Source organism: Monodelphis domestica, chromosome 1 (assembly GCF_027887165.1).
Source record: "Monodelphis domestica isolate mMonDom1 chromosome 1, mMonDom1.pri, whole genome shotgun sequence".
Classification (NCBI taxonomy): domain Eukaryota; kingdom Metazoa; phylum Chordata; class Mammalia; order Didelphimorphia; family Didelphidae; genus Monodelphis; species Monodelphis domestica.
The window spans coordinates 190,659,853-190,687,610 of NC_077227.1; the positions used below are offsets into that span (position 1 = coordinate 190,659,853).

The window sequence follows — 27,758 nt, forward strand, 5'->3', positions numbered from 1 at the left end:
ATTGTCAAACTGGTTAATCTCTAATTCTCTAAACTCAACTGGGAATTTCTAATCACTGCTACCCATATCCTCCTCTGAACTTTACTGAATGAATGTCTCACTGGTTGGTCATTCATTACCTGTGGCCACACATCAGCATTCATTAAATCTGCAATTGCTTCTTGTTCATGGAACTCCTCTCCCATGTCTTCAGAAGAGTTTATTATTCATGATAACATGGCTATCAACTTTAATACTCATGATTCTGGAGAATATTTAGTTTTAAAATGTAGCAATTGTAGTTGTTTTTCTTACCAACGAATATGCCACTGAACCCTTTCATTAATAACAATTTAAAGATAATCTTTGTTATAACTTTGTTGTGAAACTAGAATTTTATTTGTTAATTTGTTTTGACAATAGACTAATTTTATTGTCAAATTGAAGCCAAAATGTTTTTAATATATGCAATTGCATTTCCTTTTATTCCTGTCTTGTAAGGGTGAAGGGAGAAATTTTTAAATTTCTAGTAATTCTAGTAAACTTTGGAGGAAGAGATTATTCTGCCACTTACTTTTCAATTATTTTGAATGTTCAGTCATTTCAGATGTATCTGATTCTTCATAATCATAATTGAGGTTTTCTTGGCAAAGATACAGGAATGACTTGCCATTTTCTTCTCTAGTTCATTTTACAAATGAGGAACTGAGGCAAACAGGATTATGTGACTTTCTCAGAGTCACACAGCTCATAAATTTCTGAGGTCAGATTTGAACTCAGAAAGATTAATCTTCCTGACTCCAGCAGACCCTTTATCCATTACATCACCTAAAACAGGATGCAATACTTTTGTTTAACTTCACAAAAGAGTTCTTGTGCAAGGTGTACAGTGTAGTTCTCCTTACCCTCTTCTTCCCCCAAGGTAAATAATCTTCTGTAGAACTGAGTAGGATATGACAAATTTTCCTTGGGCTTGGCCTCACAACTTAAAGCTCATACACTCATTCAAGAATAAAACTTATTAGCTTAAAGTTTTCAAATGAGAAAATGAAGGGCTTTTTGTTTCACAATCTATCCCTTTTTCTTTTAAAAGCAACAGCATTCTAGGATCCATTATAAATGAATGATGATGTTAAAACACCAACCTAGAGAAAGGCCATTATTTTACTTTCTTAGATAATTTGAGCCAGAAGTGACCTGAGAGATAGCCTAATCTAACATTTTTACAAATGAGGAAAATGATGCCATAAGGGGATATCTGACTTTTAAAATGTCACCCAGTATACTGGATTGGTCTACTAACTCTTGTTGCATTTTTTCTATATCAGACTGCTTCATTCATTTCAGTCCCCCCAAATCATCACTTTGTTGGTTCTAAATGACATATGATAAAAATCAGGTTGTGTGTAGGAAATCCAGGGGGAAAAGAAGAGCTTCAGTTTAGCCATTCTGGAACAACATAAAAATGCTCAGGCACTTATTCTTCAGAGTTTTCACAGAAACATACACACCAACAAACCTAAAAGGTCACAGAATCCCCGAGTCACAGACTATGAGAATTTGATGGGCCCCAGAGTGATTATCTAGTCCAAAAATAAATGAAAGGAAATCCCACCCTAACAAGCCCATGAAGTAATCAACCATCTTCTTGAAGGCCTTTGCCATTGCCTAAGGCAGCTCAATTCACTTTGGAACAATTCTGATTCTTCTGAAGTTTTTCCTGACAAGCCTAAATTTGCCTCCATCTAATCCTCCTGCTTCTGCCAGTGAGAATCTGCTCTTAAGAGTCATCTTGGCAAGCCTGGTGTCTCTTTTCAATCATTTGAGCTTCTCTTACCTCCACAGTTGCCACCTACAGTTGCCATATCAACTTCTCAGTTTACATTTTGGGGTTTCAGAGAAATTGAACTCACCATTTTGTCAAGCAAATGCCAAGTAGGGTACTTAGTCTGAACCTGGGCTGATGTTTTGACCCTTAGACATCCCATGTATACTTTCCAGGCTGCTAGAAATAAAAGTCCTATTGAGAAAAAGGAATAATGTTTATTATTTAGCTATTATCTTTAACATTCTCCTTCAGTCATTAGGTTATTCCCAAAAGTCTTACTATTGAACCTTAAAACTATGCCAAGACTTTGGGGACAAATGCACATATGTTTCTTCACAAAATGTTCTTTCTTGTGAATTATCAGAGTCACAAATCAAATTCTGGAACCAAGGGAAAAGAGTCTAAAGGGGAGACCTCAAAGGTGACAGAACTTAGTATCAATGAAAAGGAAGAACCTTAGGACCCAGCCTTCAGGGATAGAGAAAGAGACCCTGGGGATCCTGGGAGGCCACTGCTTGAGAGATTACAAAGCCAGGGGGAAGTGAAAGTGCAGTTCTACAGTTGAGGGCTCAGAGGAAAGGTGATAAAATATACCATATTATAATTTTAAATTTTATTCTATTATTCTTTAATTAATGTGTGTAAAGTTCAGTTATTTTTACTTACTGAAAGAAATATTATCTGAGCCATTTAAATTTCAGAGCCTTGAGGCAAAGTTTCATTCTCCCACACTCATGGAAATGACCTACCCTGGTAATGACTGCTAACATTGTTTGTTTCATACCCTATTTTAATATATCACATTAGCCCTTAAGGTAACATATACCCTACAAACAACAGTAGATCTTTAGTTGAATTATAAAGGAAAAGTGAAATATTTCATTCATTTCCTTCAAAAGAATGTGTCAAAAATCTCTATTTATCATATAATTCCCTAGAATTCCAATGCTAATCAAAAATATTGATTATATATAGGTTGCCATTAACACTCAAAACAATAAAATGCATTACATTAACTACTAAATATGCCTAATAAATGTTCACAGACTAATTGGATGACAAGATAAACTGTCAAAAAAACCCAACCAAGTATTCTGGATGTGCTAGCAGTAAACAAACATCCACTCATGATTCCTTGGATTTGATATTGAAATATTAAAAAGCTAGAATGGAAAAAATCTAACACTATAGTATTTAATAAATTGCACATTTCATGATACAATAATGGTTCTAACATTGAAATTACCATTTTTTAAAGAAAAAAAGATTGAAATACATTTGGGATTTTTTTTCCTTGCTTTTTCCAACAACAATAGTTTTACATATGATATGGGAAAATTCTATGCTATATATATTAAACTTAATAGTCAATAATTATTTTTCTTTTAATTTTTATGTCAAATTCATAGAGTTTCTTAAAACAAGTTATAAATTTCCACACTATGAGATCTGTCTGAGGAGAGATGTAAGCTGTTAAACTTTTTACTGAATTCTTTTAAGAATTTTAAATTGCTAGAGCCACTATTATCTAGGACCGTTTAATCACAAAATTAAGGGCTAGGATATATTTAGTAAAAAAAAACATGAGGTAGGCAACTAAAGGTAACTCTTTGGTGCCTCCAATCCATTCCCTTTTGAACTCTTTTAACTCCATTGGGATAGGATTCAAGGGTCATATGTCTAAAATTGGAAGAAAAATCAGAAGTTAACTGGTACAACCTTCACATTTTATATAAGAAAACTGATACCTAACAAGGTTAAGTGACTTATATAATAAATGATAACAGTAATATAGCCAATTGTTTTAACACTTTAAGTTTTGCAAAGTTCTTTGATCCTCACAACAACCATGGGACATATATATATATGGAGGGGAGATATATAGATATAGATAAATATAGATATGTAAAATGAGTGAGGATCAACTCGGTTTTTCCTGACTCCAAACCCAACTCTCTACCCATTGTACAACCTACTTGCCACAAAAGTGAGATTTGGAGGCAGCTAAATACCTCAGTGAATTGAGGGCCAGTCCTAGAAATAAAAGATCCTGGCTTCAAATCTAGCCTCAGATACTTACTTAGCTTGTGTGATCTTAGGCAAGTCACTTAGCCCCAGTTGCTCTTCTGCCTTGGAACTGATAACTTATATCAATTCTCAGACAAGTGTTTAAAAAATAACTTGTATGAATCTAAGATAAGGGTTTAAAAAATAAGTGATATTTGAAACTAGATTCTCTGACTAGAGTCAGCTTTCTTCCTACTACCCCATGATATTTAGATGTAGAAAATGCAGTCATCATTTATTTACTAAGGATAAAGCAATTTTAAGCATTATTTTTTGGTAGCAATTACTTGCTACTTCAATATGTTTAGAGCCTAGTTTTGGTTCATTGTAATCAAATTAATGCTCATGAGGAACCTATACTATCAGTGTCTCTGATTTTTCCCCTTATAACAAAGACATTCACTGTTATATGACATAGCATAATAGTATTGAAAAAGGATAACATACACACATGCCTACATAAATATACCTACACATAAACATTCAGTATGTGCAAAACCAGGGACCAGAACTTATTCTAAAACTTGCTAGGTAAAGAAATGCTGCATATCTACTTGGATTTCTGGATGTCTTTAAATCAGTAAACTCTCAGAATCCTCAATAGAAGACAGCAAAACCTCATGATTTTCAGAGCATTGTTATATAAATGTCCCAAAAGTTTCCCAGGGTAAAACTCTTTAAGTAGCAACAGGACTAACACAGTGAAAGTTTAATGTGTAATTGGATGAAGGAAAGCTCCCTGTGATAGGGAGGGGATTTGGTCTGATACAAGTCATGCCCCCTACATCTATTTTCTCTACTTTCATTTTCTATTCCTCCTCTACTTAAATCTTGTCCTTTAAAAACCATTCTCCAAGTCAATGCCTACTATTTAATGCCCAACATCCATATTCTGGATATATTCCATTAATTATTTTTTTTAATTTTTAAAAATTAAAAAAAAAGTTTTCCAGATTACATATTGATACAGTTTTGCTAATCATTTCCTGATATTTTGCTATTCATGTTCTCTCCCTCTTTCCCACCCCTTTCCCCTCTCTATGGTGGCAGGTAATATGCTATAAATTGTATATATATATATATACATGTATTATCATATAATTCATATTTTCATGTTTGTCATATTATAAAAGAAGACATATTGCTTACATGAGAAAAAATTCACAGAGGAAATAAAATAAAGAATAGTATGCTTAAATATGCATTCAAACTATCAGTTTCTTCTATACCTATGGATATCCTTTTCCATCATGAGTCCCTTATATTTAACCTGGATCTTTGAATTTGCTGATAATAATTAAATCATTCACAGTTGATCATCATATATTATTGCTATAACTCTGTGCAATGTTCTCTTGGTTCTGCTCACTTTATTTAGGTTCACTTCATATAAGTCTTTTCAAGTATTTTTTGTGATTGTTTGTTCATAATTTCTTATGGTACAATAGTATTCCATTACAATCATATACCAAAATTTATTCAGCTATTTCCCCATTTTTGATGGACGTTCCTTTAGTTGCCAGTTCTTTGCCATCAAACACAAAAAAGATTTGCTATAAATATTTTTACATGTAATTCCTTTTCCCCTCTAATTGTTCCCTCTGGGATACAAACATAGTAATGCCATTTTGGAGTTAAAAGGTATGAATAGTTTGATGACCTTTTATATATGGTTCCAAATTGCTAGTGCTCCCACATCCCTTCCAACATTTATCATTATCCTTTTATGCCAGATTAGACATTCTGATAGGAGTGTTGTAACAGAGTTCTAAATTTGCATTTCTTGAATTAATAGCAATTTGAACCATTTTTTCACATGACTAAACATAATTTTAATTTCTTCAGCTGAGAATTGTTCTATTCATATCCTTGTACTACTTGTTAATTGGGGAATGTTTTACATTCTTATCAATTTGACTCCATTCTCTATATAATTAAAAAATAAGGTCTTCTTCCCATAAAATTTCCCCCCTAATTTGTTGTTTCACTTCTAGTCTTGGTTGAATTGGTTTTGCTTGTGTAAGCTTTTTTTTTAATTTAATGTAGTTGAAGTTATCTGTTATATATCATAATGTTTTCTATGCCTTCTTTGGACATAAAGTCTTTCTTTACCCATAGTTCTAACGTGTAAACAATTCCATTCTCCCTTAATTGATTTATGGTATCACTCTTTATTTCTAAATCATGTATCCATTTTTATGAGGTTTTGTCTATGCTTAGTTTCTGCCATACTGTTTTATACTTTTTCCCAGAATTTTTTGTCAAATAAAAGCATGGATATTTGGGTTTGTCAAACACTAGGTTCGTATGGTCATTTTCTATTGAGTGTTGATTGCCTAATCTATTCCATTCATCCCCTACTCTATTTCTTAGACAGTACCAAATTGTTTTGATGGTTGCTACTTTATAATACAGTTTGAGATCTAACATAGTTAAGCTACCTTCCTTCATATTTTCCCAATAATTTCCTTGATATTCTTGGCCTTTTGTTCTTATCACTAATTAACCTTTAGGGCTAGAGTCATTTCCTCTATAGAGGCAACTGAGAATCTCTTTCAATAAAGTGATGGAATTGGAGTCAAGATAACTGGAGTTAAAATTTTGCCTTAGGTATTTACTAAACTTTTAAAATTGTGATAAAGTCCCTTAATTGCTCTCAACATCAGTTTCCTTATCTGTAAAATGAAGATAATAATAATTCCTACCTCCCAAGGTTGCTATGAGGATCAAATCAGAGAATATAGGTAAAGCACTTTGCAAACATTAAAATGTTAGTTATTATTATTAAACCTACTATTATATTCAAACACTATGAATTGGGTTAATTTAGTGGTACAGTACAAATATTCTAAGTTAACTATCCCTGAAGTCCAGTAATTGTTCTTATTCAGAAGAGGCTAGAATCTTCAGAAACTTCAGGGACACCTTTGAAAGCATTAAGTAAGTTTACAGTTTTTATTGTGTATTCAAGAATTTGCAATATATGGAAATTTAATGTGGAAGGTTCACAGTAGTGAAATCTATCAAACAATAGGATCAGAATATAAGTTGAGAATATCTTTCCTTTAATGTTTATTTTCTTCTCTTATCAGCTCTCTTTCAATGTTGAACACTTTCATTCTACTTCAAATAGAAAAGATTTCTTTACAAGGAGCACTAGAATTAACTCTTTGGCACCTGAAAATGATGTTATTTGAGTTTCTGAAAGATATTAATTTTAAATGTACAGCTAAAATAACACAGGTTGTCTTCCCTATTTAATAAGCAGTCTCATGTTCATCTAATTAAATCTTGGTTGAGACAAAATGCTTAGCAAACACAACTGCTTGTGGAGAAATCTACTCTGGGGAAAGTTCTCACACCTGGCCTAGAGTGAGATTCTTCTGTTGACTAGACCAATTGAGATGCAATCCTGATTACTGCAGATAATGAGAGGAACTGTTCTCAGACTTATGCCAAGGTAATGAAAGTGCTTAAGAAAAATACATTATGTACACAGCATAGTTTATAGAATAAAGATATATGTATATTTATATAATAATTAATCTTTTACTCATTCAGGGCTCTACTAATTTAATTAATTACTTATTCAATCATTTGTTCATTTACACATCTTTCTATCTACAAAGCATTGAGTTACTGACTAGTTCAGGGAACTGTGAGAACAGATTTTGTTTATCTTGGTCCTCTGCATTTCATCCTTAGTAGGCTCTTTTAACCAAATGTATTAGTTCTTCAAGGTAGCTAGTGGGTATAGTGGATAGAGTACTGGGTCTTCAGAAGGGAAGGCCTTGGTTCAAATGGTTTTTTAAATTTAAATTTTAAAATTTTTAGTCAATTTAGAACATTATTCCTTGGTTACAAGAATCATATCCTTTCCCTCCTTTCCTTCCCCCCACCTTTCCCATAGCCAACATGCAATAACACTGGGTATTACATGTGTCCTTGATGAGAGCCTATTTACATGTTGTTGATGTTTGCCCTAGGATGTTCATTTAGAGTCTATAGCCCCAGCCATGTCCCCTTGACCTAGGTAATCAAGCAGTTGTTATTCTTCAGTGTTTCTACTCCCACAGTTTTCCCTCTGAATGTGGATAGTGTTCTTTCTTGTAGATCCCTCCGAGTTGTTCAGGATGACTGTATTGCCACTAAGGGATAAGTCCATTATATTCTATTGTTCCACAATATATCAGTCTCTGTGTACAATGTTCTCCTGGTTCTGCTCTTTTCACTCAGCATCAATTCCTGGAGATCATTCCAGTTCACATGGAATTTTTTTCTAGGTCTTGCTTGGTTTTAAAATCTTTCCTTTCCCAAAGATCTGCCAAGTATACTATTCTGTGTTCACCAAATTTGCTTATAGTTTCCTTCTTAATATTCAAGTCATTCACCCATTCTGAATTTATCTTGGTGTAGGGTGTGAGATGTTGATCCAAACCTAATCTCTCCCATACTATCTTCCAATTTTACCAGCAGTTTTTGTCAAATAGTGGATTTTGGTCCCTAAAGCTGGGTTATTTGGGCTTATTGTAGACTGTCTTATTGAGATCACCTACCCCAAGTCTATACCACTTATCCTCCTTTCTGTCTCTAAGCCAGTGCCATATTGTTTTGATGACCACTGTTTTATAGTATAGTTTGAGATTTGATACTGGTAGACCCCCTTCCTTCACATTTTTTTCATGATTTCCCTGGATATCCTTGATCTTTTGTTCTTCCAAATGAACTTTGTTATGGTTTTTTCTAATTCAGTAAAAAAAGTTTTCTAGTAGTTCAATGAGTATGGCACTAAATAAATTAATTAATTTGGGTAGGATTGTCATTTTTATTATGTTAGCTCATCCCACCCATGTTAGCTTGTCCTATCCATGAGCAATCAATGTTTTTCCAATTGTTTAGATCTAGTTTTAATTGTGTGGAGAATGTTTTGTAGTTGTGTTTATATAGTTCCTATGTTTGTCTTGGAAGATAGATTCCTAAGTATTTTATATTGTCCAAGAATTTCTCTTTCTAATTCTTGCTGCTGAGATTTTGCTGTAAATATATAGAAATGCTGATGACTTGTGTGAGTTTATTTTGTATCCTGCAACTTTGATAAAGTTATTGATAATTTCTACTAGTTTTTTAGTTGATTCTCTAGGATTCTTTAAGTAGACCATCATATCATCTGTAAAGAGTGATAGCTTGGTCTCCTCATTGCCTATTTTAATACCTTCAATTTCTTTTTCTTTTGGTACCCCTAATCCCCACCCTTATTTTACTTCTCTTTCTACCCCCTATCCCTTTTTATTCCCCTTTTATTTTCTTTACAGTCTTTTTAACCTACCCTCAACCCTCTCCCTCCCTTGTATTGCTTCCCTCCCCACCAGTCCATTTGTTACCCTTCTACTTCCCTATAGGATGTAAATCAATTTCTGCCCCAATGTATTGAATTGTTCTTCCCTCGAGTCAATCTCAATGCAACTAAGAGGTGATTATTTCCTATCTCCAACCTCTTTACCCTTCCAGTGTATTGATGTTCTCGCCCCCTCCCACCATTTCCTTCTTTGTGACATATAAACTTGCTCTGTTTTGTTTCTTTTCCCATTTCTCTTAGTATTAACCTCTTTATTTAACTCTAGTTGCATATATATGCACATATAAATGTATTTATGCATACATATATCTAAATACATATTAATGTCTTGCCATTTCATCCTATACAGTTTTTCACGGTTCCCTCTAAGTATAATTCTTCTAGCTACACAGGTGATAATAACAATTTATAAGAGTTATCAATGTCCTATTTTCTTATAGGGATATATATCACTTTAAATTATTGGATCTCTTAAAAAAGGTTTTTTGTTTTTGTTTTGTTTTTGTTTTTTCCCTCTTTCTTAATTACTTTTTGATGATTCTCTTGAGTTCTGTTTGGGCATCAAATTTTCTGTTCAGGTCTGGTCTTTTATTTACAAATGTTTGGAATTCTATTTTTTTTAAATGACCATACTTTCCCCTGTAAGAATATAGTCAGTTTTTCTGGGTAGTTGATTCTTGGCTATAGACCTAGTTCCCTTTCTTTCTGGAATATCATATTCCATGCCTCTCGGTCCTCCAGTGTAGATGCAACCAGATCCTGTGTTAGTCTCACTGTAATTCCTTGGTATCTGAATGACTTCTTTTTGGCAGCTTGTAATATTTTTTCCTTGGTCTGATCATTCTTGAATTTGGCTATAACATTCCTGGAGTCGTCAGTTGGGGATTAAGTACAAGAGGTGATATGTGGATTCTTTCAATCTCTACTTTTCCCTCTTGTTCTAGAATATTGGGGCAATTTTCTAAAACAATGCCTAGTCTATGGAGCATTTTTTGTTTAAACTTATAGATAACCTTAGCCCACATATGTCAGCACTAGCCTTGACAGATATGACTATCCAATGTACAAACAGAAAATGGAAAACTCTACTAGTATAATATAAAAGTCAATTAACAAAAAGCTTTAAAAAGAAGCATGTTCCAATAGAATTTAAAAAAATAATGCCTTTACTCTAAATGTCTTTACTAAAAAAATGCCTTTAGTAAATGTTTTTACTAAAAAAGACATCAATATATTAACTGACACCTTAGATAATCAACTTTTGACATTTAAATTAAAAATACAGCTTTTAATATCAGTAGTCTATGAATGTATCAAAAGAATTATTAATGAAAGCATGAAAATGGTAAAGGGAATTTTTTATAAAAGTGGACCACATCTTTTAAGTTACTCAATTTAACTGACATGTATAGAATGATAGAGGGGATTCCACCACCCCACTTCTTCAAATTGAACCTTTATAGTCCCAGATTCCTGAATATAATCACTAGGTATTGAGGAAGTGTTAAGTCATTTTCCTATCTTTAATGAATGTGAGACTATGTACTTAATTGCCTTTCAAAAAAGGTAATTGACAGCACACAAGAAAAAAAAATTGGTTCATTCAGTTCAATTCAGTAATACTTAAGTGCCTACTTTGTTCCAGTACTTGGGAGGAAAAAATCAGTTCTTACCCTAATAGAATTTCCAATATTATAGAGTAAAAAGAAAGCTGGAATGTGGGAGTAACGGAATGGGGATTGGTTGAGAGAATGATCAGACATTAAGCTGTTCAACAGTTGGAAATTCCAAGCTTGGAAGAGCTTTGTAGAGACACTTTTTCTTGTGTGCCAGGAGATGGAGTAGAATGCTTTCTCAATCATGTTATCAGAAATACTGGATGTACTGCAATAACACAACTAGTTTGTACCCCAAAGAGATAATGATGAAAAATGTTTGTGCAAAAATATTCATAGCCACACTCTTTGAGGTGGCAAAAAAATTGGAAAATGAAGGGGTGTCTCTTGATTGGGGAATGGCTGAATGCACTGTGGTATTTGATGGTGATGGAATACTATTGTGCAATAAGTAACAATAAATGGCTTGATTTCCATATGAGCTAGAAAGCCCTGCATGAACTGATGCAGAGCAAAATGAGCAGAACTAGGAGAACATTGTACATGGAAATGGAAATATTGTGGGACAATCATATGTAACTGACTTTGCTACTAATAACAATGCAAAGATCCAGGAAAATCCTGAGAGACTTATGAGAAAGAAAGCTATCCACATTGAGAGAAAGAACTGTGGGGATAGAAATGCAGAAGGAAAACATTTGATTCATCCCTTGCTTATATGGGATTGAATGTGGAGTTTTGGCTTTTAAAAGATTATTCTATTACAAAAATGAATAATGTGGAAATAGGTATTGAGTGATAATACATGTATAAGTCAGTGGAATTACTTGTCAGCTCTAGGAGGGGGAAATGAAGAAGGGATGGAAAGAATGTGAATCATGTAACTATGGAAAAATATTTAAATAAAATTTTTTAAAAAGAAATAAATACTGGATGGAAGAGAGGAAAGGTATTCAACTGGGAGCAGAGAGATACAATGAAGACAAAAACAAATGAGGAAAGACAGTCAGCAGATGGGAAAGGCAGCTTCAGAGAGGATGATCCTTCACTATGGACTCAAAAATAAAGCTGTCCTTTGGGAAAAAGATGAGTTGCCTATCTAATAAAAAAAAAAAAAGAACTACCTCTAAAGGGTCCTGTGTGAGAACTCTGCAAAGAAAGACATTCCAATGCCAGGAGATAAATATCCTACCCTTTGCCTCTACCATTGTGCTCAAAAGTCAAACCCAAAAGATTTTGTTGGAGAGATGTCCGCACATTACTAAGAGGAATGTTATCACTAAATTGTTCTTACTATATCATCTTAGTAAATGCCTTTGCCAAAATCTAATTGAGTTTACTGGCTGATTGTTAATGAAAGCCAGTTAATGATTATCTCCAATTTATTTTGTGTACATTTTGTTTATACATAGTTCATTGCCAGTTATTTTTGTCATTAGACTGTAAGCTCTCAGAGAGCTAGGATTGTTTTGATTTGGATTTTGTTTGCTTATTGCATTTTCTTTGTATTTCCAGTACTTAGCACACTGTTTGGCCCTTCATTCATGCTAGTTCACTACCCCACAAGTTGGAGATTTCTAAAACAGATTCATTTTAATATTTCACCATAAATTAACAAAAAAAAACTTGCAGCTAGATGGAAAGAAGGCTTGAAGTTCAACCAGAAGAAGTGAATAAAGTGGTTGACACAACTGTTTTTTTCAGGATATTTAATGGTAAGAAAAAAAGGATCATTTCATAGGATGGTTTGGGCTTCTGCAGCTCATGACTTGCATAGCAAAGAAACCACCCTGTAGGTAACCACATCTGATATGCTAATGTCATTTGCAGAGGACAAGAAAGTCACAACATCTATGAAGATTTTTGATGAGAGCCTCCAAATGAATTTTTGTACCTTAAAATTTGTATCTTTATAATTGGAAACTTCATTGTTAAGGGGGTACAAGAGAATTTCTGGAAAATTTTGTTGGAAAATATGTATTAATATCAAGAAATGAAGGAGGCCAAAAGTGTGTGAACTACTCTGGAGCTTCATATTTGTATGACATGAAGATTTTCTTCAAGAAATATCAGAAGGCAGTGGATACAGAAAATGCCAATTAATATTTTAAAGTGAAAGCTTGTATTTCAACAATCATTTTAGAATCATCTCTCTGTATATTTGGCTAGTAAAATAGAAGGTCAAAAATAGTGATTTAAAAAAAATAAAGAAGACTTTTCATTAATTTTTCAACTATTGCCTTTGAGAACTGATTCAACTCAATGCCTAACAGGTATAAGAACACAAATAGAACTTTTGTTGGGAAATGCTCATTTTACTCTAGATCAATATTATGTACATAAAAGGGTTCAGCAAAAGAAGGTTAGGTTAAATAAAATGTTGACATTTACATACAATGATGATATCTTCCAAATAAAGTTGTTTTTTTCACTTGAACAATAAGAGGAAGTATGGTATTGTGGATAAAGAAATAATTTGAAATCCAAGAAAACTTCTGCCTCTGGCACATACAGGTTATATGTTTCTACAAAAGTATTCAGGTCTCTTGACATCTCTATAAACTGTCAAAAAAGTATTAATCTGTAGAATGCTCAAATGAGAATTCCCTATACCAAAGAAATCATAGGTTTAATTCCTATCCCTAAAAGCTTAATTATGCTGACTGTTTAAAGTGGGAAAGTGAATATATGAGGAAATGCCATTTAGAGCATTACATTCCAGCAGCCAAAGTTCAAGAAATGATTATCTTTTTTGCCAATCCCTAAATATCAACAGAGATTGGGCCTTTGAGTTTTCAATACTTAATTCTGTCCCCTCTTGTAAATTGAAAGGAACCATGTAGTGTTCAGAGAAGCAGAGCAAGGCCCTGATTAGATACCTTGCACTTGAAACAAGAGAATTTGAAAAGGTCAAATTTGATTAGGAAATTATTTTTCTTTGTCTTAGAAATATTGGTTCTATGTCTTTTTTTTTCCTCTTTGTGTGCCCCAAATGTTTGAAAAACTATATTCTAGCCTTGTATCTAATGTCACATTTTGTTAAATAGAACAGGGATATATTAAGAGCTTTTAATCCCTTTGTATTGCAGGCACTTTTCATGTCTGTCTTCCAAGTACATGTGCCCGGGCGTCCCAGCAGTGATGAGTACCCTATTGGCAAACATAAATGCTTTTTATGCCCACCCAACAGTTTCAACTAATGTACAAGTATCTGCCTCAGATCGGTTTGCTGCTACCAACTTTGGTGTAAGTATTATTTTAATATATCACTGTTACTTTGACTTTTCTGAATTAATTTTCCCATGGTTGTCTATATTATCAAGTCCTATAGATCTGTTACAGGTGAACCTGATATCAGAACATATTATTAGTAAGTTGTGCCATTGAATAATTAACAGAAGGAGATTTTCTCTGCCCTAAAACACCAAGAACATGAAACAAGAACTTAACTTCTGCCAGTGGTCCCTCATCCTCCATATGAAAATTCATTTGGTCAGCAAAGGAATGTTTAGGAACACTCTTTTGGTCTTAACATATCCATCGAGTTACAGGAGTATTAACTCAATTTTTATGTCCTTATGTCACCAGACAGCTTCTTCAAGGTAGACAAGGTCCAGTCAAGTACAAGGACATCTTCATTGCCTTTTTGGGAAAAATTAATCCTTTTCATCAGGGAAAATGGGAGAGACTCTGATCTAGTCATATTTCTAGGGCTTTGCAATTTAGGTTGTTTTCAACACATCCATATGGAATTCTCATGCACCTTTCTGTCTAGTACTTTAACTAGCAGAAAACTTTAACATGCTTTTGAAACATTTCTAGTGAAATATACCTATAGAGATGGCTATTGGTGATTCCAAAAAGAATCTAAATTAAATATAAGCACGTGGATGCCCTTTGTAAATCAGAAGCAGAAAAGGTATTTTCTTAAAAAAATGAAATGTCTCATTGCGATTTCTAATGTCATCTTCACAACTATGACCCTTGTATAGCTGTTCTCGGTATATTTAGATAACCTAGATTCCCTTTCTCTAAACTCATACATGAAAATTTTAAAGATATTATAGAAACTTAAAGTCATATTAGCACCTGGTTAAAACCTTCTTTCTTATTTACCTCTAGTTGAGGCCTCCCTTATTAGTACCTTGTCAAAGGCTTTCTTCCTTACCTTGGAATAATATAAAGAGGATTAATGAGGATTTTGCAGATAAAAAGAAACTTTTATCCATTATTATCACTATTATTATTATTATTATCATCTGGACCGCTGACTTCATGAGTGTGGGAAAATCCCCAAATACTAGTCCACAGAATTGTAATTTGTGGATCTGAGAGGTTAAGGGACTTTAAAGAATGTGTCAAGGGCAAGATTTGAACAGAAACTCTTTTAACTCCAAGGCTGGTATTCTATTAAACCACACTGTCTCTCTTCTGGACCATACCAGAAGGCTAACCAGTCACTGCATGGCCATGAACTAAGGCCTCATTTATTAGTGTTAATTAGCTATCTCACCAAAGTTAAAAAGAATAGTTTTGGGAGGGCAGGATATGGAAGTTAAGCAGAATGATGCAGGAAGAAAAGCTTACAACAACATTTTCTTTCTGCTCCCACATGTTTAAAGATCATTGACAGTACCAGATCTTAAATGGCACTCAATCAGCACTTAATCCATGACAAGTTTATGGAGCCCCTATGATATGTTAGCTGTACTGAGCTTTGATTAATAACATCCTGCTTAACTCTAGAAAAAAATAAATAAACCAAGGCTCTGTTAAGACCTAGAAAGTAAAGTGAATATATGAATGGAGTTATCTGTATCATTTATGCCCAAATAGGTTTATTTGGTTACTGAAGTGAAAGTGTGTTTGCAGTTTGAATCATCTGGAAAAATGGATTAATTTTTCTTTTTCTTTCTGTGTCTTTACACTGAGTACGTAATTCAATAGAGAACTGTTTTATATTCTTGAACATCCAATATTCAATTAAATAAACCTTTGTGTGTTAAATTATTAGTGTACTTGATTATGCAAATTGTGTTCCTGTGTATTTGTTTTTTTAACTGAATGATAGGATAATTTATTATCAAGTGAAAACAAATTGTAGCTTTGAAAATTTGTCTTCATTATCATCCATTTTAATATGAAAAAGATTAAATACCCAATGCAATGGAGAAGAAAGAAAAGTACAAAAAGCTATTTTAAATGGCTTAGAAGTGAGCTTTTCAGAGGACTACTATATAATTTCAAAATATAATAAACTGTTTAAGAGTATGCTACATGACCATATTAACAGACTTTACAGTTGAATGTTCTATTAAAGACAATGTAATTACAGAGAGGCATGTCTACCTTATGCCTGATTAAAATCCCATTTTTAGTATACAAATATGAAACAGTAAACACGCAAGTTAAGTCATAATCTGAACCCAGTTGGGAAAAGATTTGGTCTTCTTAGTTTTCTTGTATATATGTTTTGGTGTGTTTATAGGGTTTGGGGGGCATTTGGGGAGTATTATGGTGTTTAGGAAAGGAGAGAGGTACCAAGTTGAAAGGGGTCTTTCAAAGTAGTCTTAAGTGCCCTTTCACAATAGGAAAAAGCCCTATAAATCAAATAAAGTGAACACAGAACTGGAATTTGGGGGCCTTTTATTGTTTTTTAATTTTAAAATTTTATTATTTATTTAATCATTTTTGCTTTTAAAATTTTGAGTTCTGAAATCCTTCAGATCAAACTCTCCCTCATCCCCTTTGATGGCAAGCAATATGATATTAATTACACATGTGAAATCATGCAAAACATATTTTCATATTAGTCATATTTCAAAAAGCAAGAAAAATAAAGTGAGAAATTATATTATAATCTGATTAGAAGTTCATTTGTTCTCTCTCTGGAGTTAGAGAGAAGTTTTTAATCATTAGTCCTTTGAAAATGTCTTAAATGATGTATTTATTTTTAAACCCTTACCTTCTGTCTTAGAATTGATACTGAGTACTAAGTATCAATTTTATGGCAGAACAGCAGAAAGGATTAGTCAATTTAGAATAAGTGACTTGCATAGGGGTCCAAAAGCTGGGAGATGGCTGAGGCCAGATTGAACCCAGGATCTCCCAACTCCTGGCCTGATGCTCTAGCTACATACTTGCCTCTTGGATCATTGTATTGATTTACATAGCCAAGTCTTTCACAGTTGATCATCAATGCAACATTGCTATATCAGTACATACTATAGTTCCAAATTGCCCTCCAGAATAAATAGATCAGTTTACAACTCCAAGAGTGATTTAGTATCCTCAATTTTTACAACTCCCCCTTCAACATTTCTTATTTTCCTTTTCTGCAATATTAGTCAATCTTAAGAGTTGTCATCTCAGAATTGTTTTAATTTTAAGTTCTCCAATCAATAGTGATTTAGAGCATTTTTTATCTGACTTTAGATAACTTTGACTTCTTTTTCTGAAAACTGTTCATATTCTTGGAGTATCAGTAGGGGAATGTCTCATGTTCATATAAATTTGGAAGAGTCCTCTATATATTTGAGAAAACATACTTTTATTAGAGAAATTGACTGTAATTTTTTTCACAGTTTTGATTACTGCATATTCTCCTTCATCTTAATTTCCCCCTATTTATCTTTCTTTCTGTCTCCTTTCAGGCTCTTCCTCCTCAAATGTTTTGCTTCTACTTCTGTTTCCTCCAACCTACCTAACATTCTATCAGCAATGCCATTTTCTTATTTCCTTCCTCTCCTTCCACCCTGTAGGGTAAGATAGATTTCTATACCCATCTGAGAATGTATGCTATTCCCTTTTTGAGTGAATTCTGATGAGAGAAAGGTACAAGAATTGGCAGCCACTCCCCCATCTTCACCTACACTATAAAAATCTCTTTCATGTCCCTTTTATGTGAAATAATTTACCCCAATATATCTCTCCCATCTTTCTCAGTCCATCTTTTTTTCTCATCCTTTAATTTTATTTTTTAGATACTATACCATCATCAACAACTAATACACATGCCCTCTATCTATAATCCTTCTAAATGCCCTAATGCTGATAGAGATCCTTAGTGTTACAATTTCAGTCTTCCTGTGTAGGAGTGTAAACAGTCTAACCTTATTGAATCAGTCATGATTTCTCTTTCTTGTTAAATTTTTTATGCTTTTCTGGAGTCTTTTACTTAGGAGTCAAATGTTCCATTCAGCTCCGTTTTATCCATCAAGAATACTTCAAAGTACTTGATTTCATTACATATCTTTTTTTCCATTAAAGGCATACTCAGTTTACTTGGTTAGAATACTAATTCCTTTGCCTTCTGGGAATACTATATTGTAAATCTTTCAACCCTTTAATGTAGAAGCTGTTAAATCTTACGTTAACCTGACAGCAACTTCATGATATTTGAATTGATTTTTTTCTGAGTGCTTGTAATATTTTCTCCTTTACCTAGGAACTTTGTAATTTGGCTATAATTATTTTTGCAATCTCTTTTGGAAGGAGATCAGTGGATTCTTTCCATTTCTATTTTACCCTCTGGTTCTAGGATGTCAGGACAGTTTTCATTCATAATTTCCTAAAATATGATATCTAGTCCAAAAATCATTAAATTATTTCTTCTTGCTCTATTTTCTAGATAAATTGGTTTGCAAAAAAAGATAATTTAACATTTTATTTTATTTTTACTTTCTTTTGATTTGTGTTGTTATGTCTCATGAAATAATTAACTTCCACTTGTCCAATTTTGATTTTTAAGATATTATTTTCTTCAGTAATATTTTGTATCCCTGTTTCTATTTTTCTAATTCTGATTTTATGGGGTTTTCTCTTCAGTGTATTTCTTTGACTCTTTTACCATTTGGCCTATTTTTTTAGGCATTATTTTCTTCAGTAATTTTTGGGTCTCCTTAACCAAGATGTTTACTCTTTTTTATAATTTTCTTTTATCACTCTCTATTTCCAATTTGTTCTTCTAACTCTTTAATTAGATCTTTAAAATATGTTTTGAACTCCTCAAAGACATTTTTTGGGATTAATGCCAATTAACATTTTTCTTTGGGACTTATGATGGAGTTGTTTTGACTTTGTGGTCTTCTTCTGGATTATTGTCTTAATCTTTCTAGTCACAATAATAACTTTATATGGTCAGGCTTTATTTTATTTTATTTTATTAGTCAATTTAGAAGATAATTACTTGGTTACAAGTATCATATTTTTCTTTCCCCTCCCCCACCCCTTCCCATAGCTGATGCACAATTGCAGAGGGTTTTACACGTATCCTTGATCAGAACCTATTTCCATATTTTTGATGTTTGCATTAGGATGATCATTTAGAGCCTACATCCCCAACCATATCCCACTCAACCCAAGTAATCAAGTAGTTGTTTTTCTTCTGTGTTTCTACTCCCACTGTTTTTCCTCTGAATGTGGATAGTGTTCTTTCTTGTAAATTGCTCCAAGTTGTTCAGGATCACTGCATTGCCTCTAATGGAGAAGTTAATTACAATTGACTGTACCACAGTATATTAGTCACTGTGTGTAATATTCTCCTGTTTCTGCTCCTCTTAATCTGCATCAATTCCTGGAAGTCATTACAGTTCACATAGAATTCCTCCAGTTCATTGTTCCCTTGAGCATAATAGTATTCCATCACCAACATATACCACAATTTGTTCAGCCATTCCCCAAATGAAGGGCATCCCCTCATTTTCCAATTTTTTGCCACCACAATAAGCACAGCTATAAATACTCTTGTACAAGTCTTTTTCCTTATTATCTCTCTGGGGTATAAACCCAGCAGTTGATTGGCTGGATCAAAGGGCAGGCAGTCTTTTACTCTCCTTTGGGCATAGTTCCAAATTGCCCTACAGAATGGTTGGATCAATTCACAACTACACCAGGAATGCTTTAATGTCCTAACTTTGCCACATTCTCTCCAGCATTCATTACTTTTCTTTGCCATGTTTGCCAATCTGCTAGGTGTGAGGTAATACCTCAGAGTTGTTTTGATTTGCATCTCTCTGATTATAAGAGAGTTAGGCTTATTAATAGTTTTGATTTCTTTATCTGAAAATTTTCTATTCATATCACTTTGTACAATTGATTTAGCTCTTTATAAATCTGAGTAATTTAAATGTTTGTTAGAAGGTTTTGTTATGAAGATTTTTTTCTCAATTTGTTGTTTCCCATCTAAATTTGGTTGCTTTGGTTTTGTGTGCACAAAAACTTTTTAATTTAATTTAATCAAAATTATTTCTTTTACATTTTATGATTTTTTTTCTAACTCATGCTTGGTCTTAAAATCTTTCCTTTCCCAAAGATCTGACATATACTATTCTTTGTTCATATAATTTACTTATAGTTTCATTCTTTATATGCAAGTCATTCACCCATTCTGAGTTTATCTTGGTATAGGGCGTGAGATGTTAATTCAATCCCAATATCTCCTATATTACCTTCCAATTTTCCCAGCAGTTTCTATCAAAAAGTGGATTTTGGTCCCAAAACCTAAGTCTTTTCCACTGATTCTCATTTCTGTTTCTTTGCCAGTACCAAATTGTGTTGATAACCACTGCTTTATAGTATACTTTGAGATCTGATACTGCTAGGCCCCTTTCCTTCACATTTTTTTTTTCATGATTTTCCTGGATATCCTTGATCTTTTGTTCTTCCAAATGAACTTTGTTATGATTTTTTCTAATTCAGTAAAAAAAAAGTTTCTTGGTAGTTCAATGGGTATGGCACTAAATAAGTAAATTAATTTGGGTAGGATTGTCATTTTTATTATGTTAGCTTGTCCTATCCATGATCAATCAATGTTTTTCCAAGTGTTTAGATCTAGTTTTAATTGTGTGGAAAGTGTTTTGTAGTTGTGTTAATATAGTTCCTGTGTTTGTCTCCACAGATAGATTCCTAAGTATTTCTTATTGTCTAGGGTGATTTTAAATGGAATTTCTCTTTCTAATTCTTGCTTCTAAAATGTATTGTAAATATATAGAAATCCTGATGACTTATGTGGGTTTATTTTGTATCCTGTAACTTTGATAAAGTTGTTGATTAGTTCTACTAGCTTTTTAGTTGATTCTCTAGGATTCTTTAAATAGACAATCATATCATCTGCCAAGAATAATGCTTGGTCTCCTCATTGCCAATTCTAATACCTTCAATTTCTTTTTCTTTTCAAATTGCTACTGCTAGTGTTTCTTTTACAGTGTTAAATAATACAGGTGATATTGGGCATCCTTGTTTCACTCCTGATGTTTTTGGGAATTCATTTAGTTTTTCCCCATTTAAGATGATGTTTGCTAATGATTTTAGATATATACTGTTTATTATTTTTAGGAAAAGGCCTTCTATTCCTATGCTTTCTAATGTTTTCAATAGGAATGAGTGCTGTATTTTGTTAAAGGCTTTTTCTGTATCGATTGAGATAATCATGTGGTTTTTGTCAGTTTGCTTGTTAATATGGTCAATTATGTGGATGGTTTTCCTAATATGGAACCATCCTTGCATTCCTGGTATAAATCCTACCTGGGCATAATGAATAACCCTTGTGATCACTTGCTGGAATCTTTTGGCTAGTATTCTATTTAAGATTTTTGCATCTATGTTCATTAAGGAGATTGGTCTATAGTTTTCTTTCTCTGTTTTTGACCTGTCTGGCTTTGGAATCATTACCATACTTGTGTCATAAAAGGAATTTGGTAGAACTCCTATACTTCTTATAATGTCAAATAGTTTGTATACTATTTGGATTAGTTGATCTTTGAAGGTTAGATACAATTCACTTGTGAATCCATCATGCCCTGGGGATTTTTTCTTACGGAGTTCTTTGATGGCTTGCTCAATGTCTTTTTCTGATATAGTATTATTTAAGAATTCTATTTCTTCTTCTATTAATGTAGACAATTTATATTTTTATAAATATTCATCCTTATCACCTAGATTGCCATATTTGTTGCCATATATATTGGGCAAAATAGTTTTTAATGATTGCCTTAATTTGTTCTTCATTAGAGGTGAGGTCTCCCTTTTTATCTTTGATAGTGTTAATTTGGTTTTCTTCATTCCTTTTTTTATTAGATTGACAAGTACTTTGTCTACTTTGTTTTTTCAAAATACCAATGTCTAATCTTATTGATTAATTCAATAGTTCTTTCACTTTTAATTTTATTAATTTCTCCCTTAATTTTTAGGATCTCTATTTTTCATCTGGGTTTTTTTTTTAATTTGTTTGCTTACAAGTTTTTTGATTTGCATGTCCAGTGCTTTGACCTCTGCCTTCCCTAATTTGTTAATATATGAACTCAAGGATATAAATTTCCCCTTGAGTACTCCTTTGGCTGTGTCACATAGATTTTGAAAGGATGTACCATCCTTGTCATTTTCTTGAATGAAATTATTAATTGTTTCTATGATTTGTCATTTAACTAACTGATTTTAGAGAATCATATAATTTAATTTCCAATTATTTTTTCATTTTCCTCACTATGTACCCTTAATAATTATTATTTTCATTGCATTGTGGTCTGAGAAGGTGGTATTTATTATTTCTGCTCTTTTTCAGTTATTGCAAGGTTTTTATGCCCTAGTACATGGTCAATCTTTGTTAATGTACCACGTGCTAATGAAAAGAAGATGTATTCCTTTTTGTCCCTATTTATGTTTCTCCATATATCTATTAACTCTAATATTTATAAGATTTCATTCACATCTATTACCTCTTTCTTATTAAATTTTTATTTGATTTATCTAGATTTGATAGTAATGGTAATTTCAAGTCTCCCACTAGTATAGTTTTACTAGCTATTTTCTCCTTCAACTCCACTAGTTTCTCCTTTAAAAATTTGGATGTTATTCCATTTGGTACATACATGTAGATTACTGATATTTCCTCATTCTCTATACTGACTTTTATCAGGATGTAGCTACCTTCCCTATCCCTTTTAATCAGATCTATTTTTACTTTGGCTTTGTCAAATATCATTATTGCAACTCCTGCCTTCTTTCTTTCAGTTGAGGCCCAATAGATTTTGTTCCATCTTTTAATCTAACCTTGTGAGTATCTACCCGCCTCATGTGTGTTTCTTATAGACAACATATGGTAGGATTTTGGTTTCTAATCCACTCTAATATTTGTTTTCATTTTATGGGTAAGTTCATCCCATTCACATTCAAAGTTATGATTCCATTTGTGTATTCCTCAGCATTTTGATATCCTCTCCTAGTTCTTTCCTTTCTTCTTTTGCTATATTCTTTTAAAGAAATGGTTTGCTAATAATCAGTTCCCCTAATCCCCACCCTTAATATGCTTCCCTTTCTTCCCCCTCTCTTTTTGTTCCCTTCTTATTTTTTAAAGGTCTGTTAATTTCCCAACCCCCCTCTCTTTCCCTCCCTTTTTCTACTCCTTAGTCCTACCGTCCCCTTCCTATGTGATTCTTTGTGTAATTATTCTGTTTAACTTATTTCCTCAAGTTTCTCTTGGTGCCATTTTCTATTCCCCCCTCCCTTTTCCTTTTTTTGCATATCATCTTATACTACTTATTATCCAATCTCTTCCTGTGAATGATTCTTCTAATTACTAAAATAGTGAATCTAATTTTTGAGAGTTACAAATAACATTTATCCCATATATTCTATAAACAATTCAATCTTATTGAAGCCCATAAAAAAGAAAGTTTAAATAAAAAAACATTTTCCCCTTTCCCCTCTCTTTCTTATTTACCTTTTCATGTTTCTCTTGATTTTTGTGTTTGGATATCAAATTTTTCACTTAGTTCTGGTCTTGACAAATACTTGGAAATCTTCTATTTTGCTGAATTCCCATACTTTCCCCTGGAAGTAGATAGTCAGTTTTGATGAGTAGGTGATCCTTGGTTGAAGACACAATTCTCTTGCCTTTCTGAATATTATATTCCAAGCCTTGTGGTCCTTTAGTGTGGAAGCTGCCAGATCTTGTGCAATATTAATTGATGCTCCTTGATATCTGAATTGTCTCTTTTTGGCTTCTTGTAAAATTTTATTCTTACTTTGCAAGCTCTTGAATTTGGCAATTGCATTCCTGGGAGCTGTCTTCTGAGGATTTAGTGTAAAGGGTGTTCTATGAACTCTTTCAATATCAATTTTGCCACCTTGTTCAAGAACATCAGGGCAGTTTTCTTGGAAAATTCTTGTAATATGATGTCAAGATTTCTGTTTATTTCTGAGTTTTCAGGTAGACCAAGGATTCTCAAATTGTCTCTTCATGATAGGTTTTCCTGATCAGTCATCTTGTCAGTGAGATATTTTATGTTTTCTTCCATTTTGTCAATATTTTGACTTTGCTTTATTAATTCTTGCTGTTTTGCAAGATAATTGGCTTCCAATTGCCTAATTCTGGTCTTTAAAGACTGATTTTCCTTTTCAGTTTGGTCTATCCTGCTTTTCATGGCTAATAGCTGTTTCTCCAATTGGGCATTCTTGTCCCTTAAACTATTATTTTCTTTTTGAACTATTTCCAACTTTTCTTCCCAGAAGTCTTCCATATTTTTGATAAGCTCCAATTTAAATTTTTTAAGAGCTTGTGGCCAATTTCCATTTTTTGAAGGTTTTAGTGCATTTATTTGTATTTCCTCTTCTGCTATTTCCTCTGTAGTCTGAATTTTTCCTCTGTAAAAATTATCCAGGATCAACTACTTCTTCTTGTTTTTCTTGGTGTTGAGAAGTTGTTCCTGGGCACTGTTTGCCATTACTGTGGTGGTTTTTCCTTCCCTTTTGTAATAGTGGAATTTTGTAGGGGAATGAACAAGAAGGAAACATATAAAAATCAGGTTTACTTTTTGGGATAGGGAAGAAGGAAAGGGGGTAAGGAGAATTATTACAATTAATCTTAACCCCCAATTTCTTTTTTTTTTAAACACTTACCTTCCGTCTTAGAGTCAATACTGTGTATTGGCTCCAAGGCAGAAGAGTGGTAAGGGCTAGGCAATGGGGGTCAAGTGACTTGCCCAGGGTCACACAGCTGGGAAGTGTCTGAGGCCAGATTTGAACCTAGGACCTCCCATCTCTAGGCCTGGTTCTCAATCCACTGAGGTACCCAGCTGCCCCCTCCCCAATTTCTATAAACCTATCTTAACCTAATTTATGTAAGCTAAATAATAAATCTCACAAGTGCATTCCAATCAAATGGTCCAGGATCTTCAGATGAAAAATGTCCAAAGCAGGTCCAGTGGAGAAGTGGGTCTTCAATCCTCTGTTCTAGCTGCCAGTAGCCAGTTCAATAGATTCTTCTCTTCAGCTGGTATCACCAAAAGCCAGAAACCTGTTGTCAAACCTCCAAACCCAAGGTCATTCAGGAGAGAAGTGCCAAGATTGTTGGGACCTTAGATTCTTTACCCAGATCTTGACCCCTAGGCTTCCATGTGACTCTCTGTCACATGCTCCTGTCAATCATGCTGTTTGCATTACACTTTTGCAAACGTTCTCTTCCTATTACATTCCTCCCTTTGCATGAAACAAAAATAGTGTTTGAAACACTATTTTTGTATTTGTGCACAATCTAACATACTTACCAATTACCTAAAATAAGAAATTTACCAAAAATAACAAACAACCTACACTCAACTATCTTACTCTAATACTGACTTATTCTAGGGAATTTAACAAGGAAAAAGGAAAAGGAAAAGGAATTAAATAATGAACAAGTATACATGTCAAACAGAAGTAAAAGCAAAACAACAAATAACTTCAGACAAAAGATGATCATAACTTCCAGGCAAACATCAAACTCAAAATATTCTTATCAACTAATAATACATAACATTGTACTACTATTGCAGTACATTAACATTAAACTTAGACAAAAAAATTTGAAAATTACAATAAACACAACATTGCATAAGTTTTACACTGTATATCAAGCCAAACATTAAACTCACTTATGCAAATACATTTAACACTAGATATAAGTGAGCTATGTACATAATTTACATATACACATACACATTTACGTATACACATAGTACACAAATACTACATATACATGTATGCTATACACATGCACGTATATACACTCATGTACACTTCATATATACACATATTTATATATATACATACACAATAATACAATTATTTTATAATCCTATTATATATACATCCTATTTACATATACTTACATATTTATTTACAATTTTGTTTGATATGTGATATCATATGTTGTTTGTGTTGTGTGATGTATGATGTAGTACAAGTCAGTATCTATTTTTATCTTATTTTCCTTAATATTACTTAACTAATCCATATCTTTAAAATACTTCTGTCTAACTAGATTTCTATACTTAAACTAAATCTAAGTATCTAACTACATTTTGTTAATCATTAACTTATCTATAGCTAATTAAAACACTGTTAGTATCCCAAGTATACATTGTTTCATGCATTTAAGTAGTAGTTCAAAGTAAGCTAACCATGTTTATGTTTTGTGTGTATATTTTGTTATGTTGTTCCTTTTGCTATGTCATGTTGTTTTGCTATTTTAATGTCAGCATCACTGTTATGTCAGTTTTATGTTACTGTTGTATGCAACATATTTATCCCTACTTCGGATTCTTCTTTTTCTTCTCTCCTTCTTGAAGTATTCTGCAATTCCATAGCAGTCAATATATTTGTATTTGTATGTGAATAAATGCTATGTTATTTTGTACTATAATACATTACCCCAAAGTATTAGTTCATTTATCCTGTGATCCTCTTCATTGCAATTTTCTCAAAGTCTTTTAAATTTATAAATTTTCATCTTATAATTCCTATTACACTTTCCAGTCAGAAATCTGAGTAAAGAGGACAGGCTTTCTATTTATTGGGAGAAGGAGCTAGATTTTTGCCTGAGGCCACCTCTCCAATCCCTGCAGCTTCTACTGTTTGCTGCCCTTTTCTGGGCAATCTCCCTGTGGGCTCCCAAGGTCTGCACTCTTCAGCCTGCTGGGGTTTCAGGTCTAGGTGCTATCAGGGGGTAGGTCTTTGGTGGTCTTAGTCAGCTGCCAAGGACCTCTAGAGGTGCTCCTCACTCTCTCTATAGGTGTCCCTCACTCATTCACTGATTCTAGCATACACTGGCTCTGACTCTGGCTCTGTAGGTGGGGTGGGAGAGGGTAGATCAGCTCATATTTTGATGGAAGCATTTTCACCCCCTTATAGCATGGAAATGCCCAAATCTCATGTACCTTCAATGTTGCACCCTACTGTAGAGTCCCTTCATTCATTTGAATTTGTTGTTTTTTGTTTTGCCTTTTGAGGTAGTCAATATCGGTAGGTGGTGAGGAGAGGAAGAGTCCTGCCTCTAAACTGCCATCATGTTTACCCGGAAGTTTATGGTCAGGTTTTTGTTGTTGTTGCTTACTCATGGTTCCAGCTTATTTCTTTACTTTTAACTTTATGTTAAATTTGAACTCTGCTCCCAAGGTGGAGAAGGTATTCTCACAAACTTTGAACTTTTCTTGCTTCTGGGGGGTGTGGTAAGTTTTCAATCCTTCCTGGTAGTTTGGCCTAAGAAGAGGTGGGGTCATTGCTCTCCTCATCTGTGCTCTGATCTATAAATGATCACAAAAATTCTTTTCTTCTGTGGAATTATGACTAGGGTTCCTGTTCCCCTATAGCCATAGCTTCAAGTTGATAATGTTCCTCAAACTAGGACTAAAACCCAGGACTAGATATAGGTAATGCAACAGAATTCTGCACTCAGTGCCAGTAAAGAGTCCCCTGTAATCTACCTCTGATCCCCTTACTATCTGTGGGCTGAGAGCTCCAGGATTCCTTCACTCCCAAGCCTGCTTCTGCTTTGTGCCAGAGCTCAGGCTTTGCTGATGGCTTATACCTGGGAAGGAGCCATGCTGCTGGTTTTCTAGGTAAGGCCTACATAGTACTCTCTCCTCATTCTCATTTC

The 27,758-nt window shown here is 33.4% G+C and overlaps 1 protein-coding gene across 1 annotated transcript in view; it reads left to right on the plus strand.

The window, feature by feature from the left end:
• UNC13C (unc-13 homolog C) overlaps positions 1-27,758 on the plus strand; it is an 817,657-nt gene that overhangs the window by 418,460 nt on the left and 371,439 nt on the right. The window contains exon 13 of the mRNA XM_056810215.1: positions 13,936-14,092. Within this exon, the coding sequence (XP_056666193.1) occupies positions 13,936-14,092 (157 nt within the window). The remainder of the gene's footprint in view (positions 1-13,935; positions 14,093-27,758) is intronic.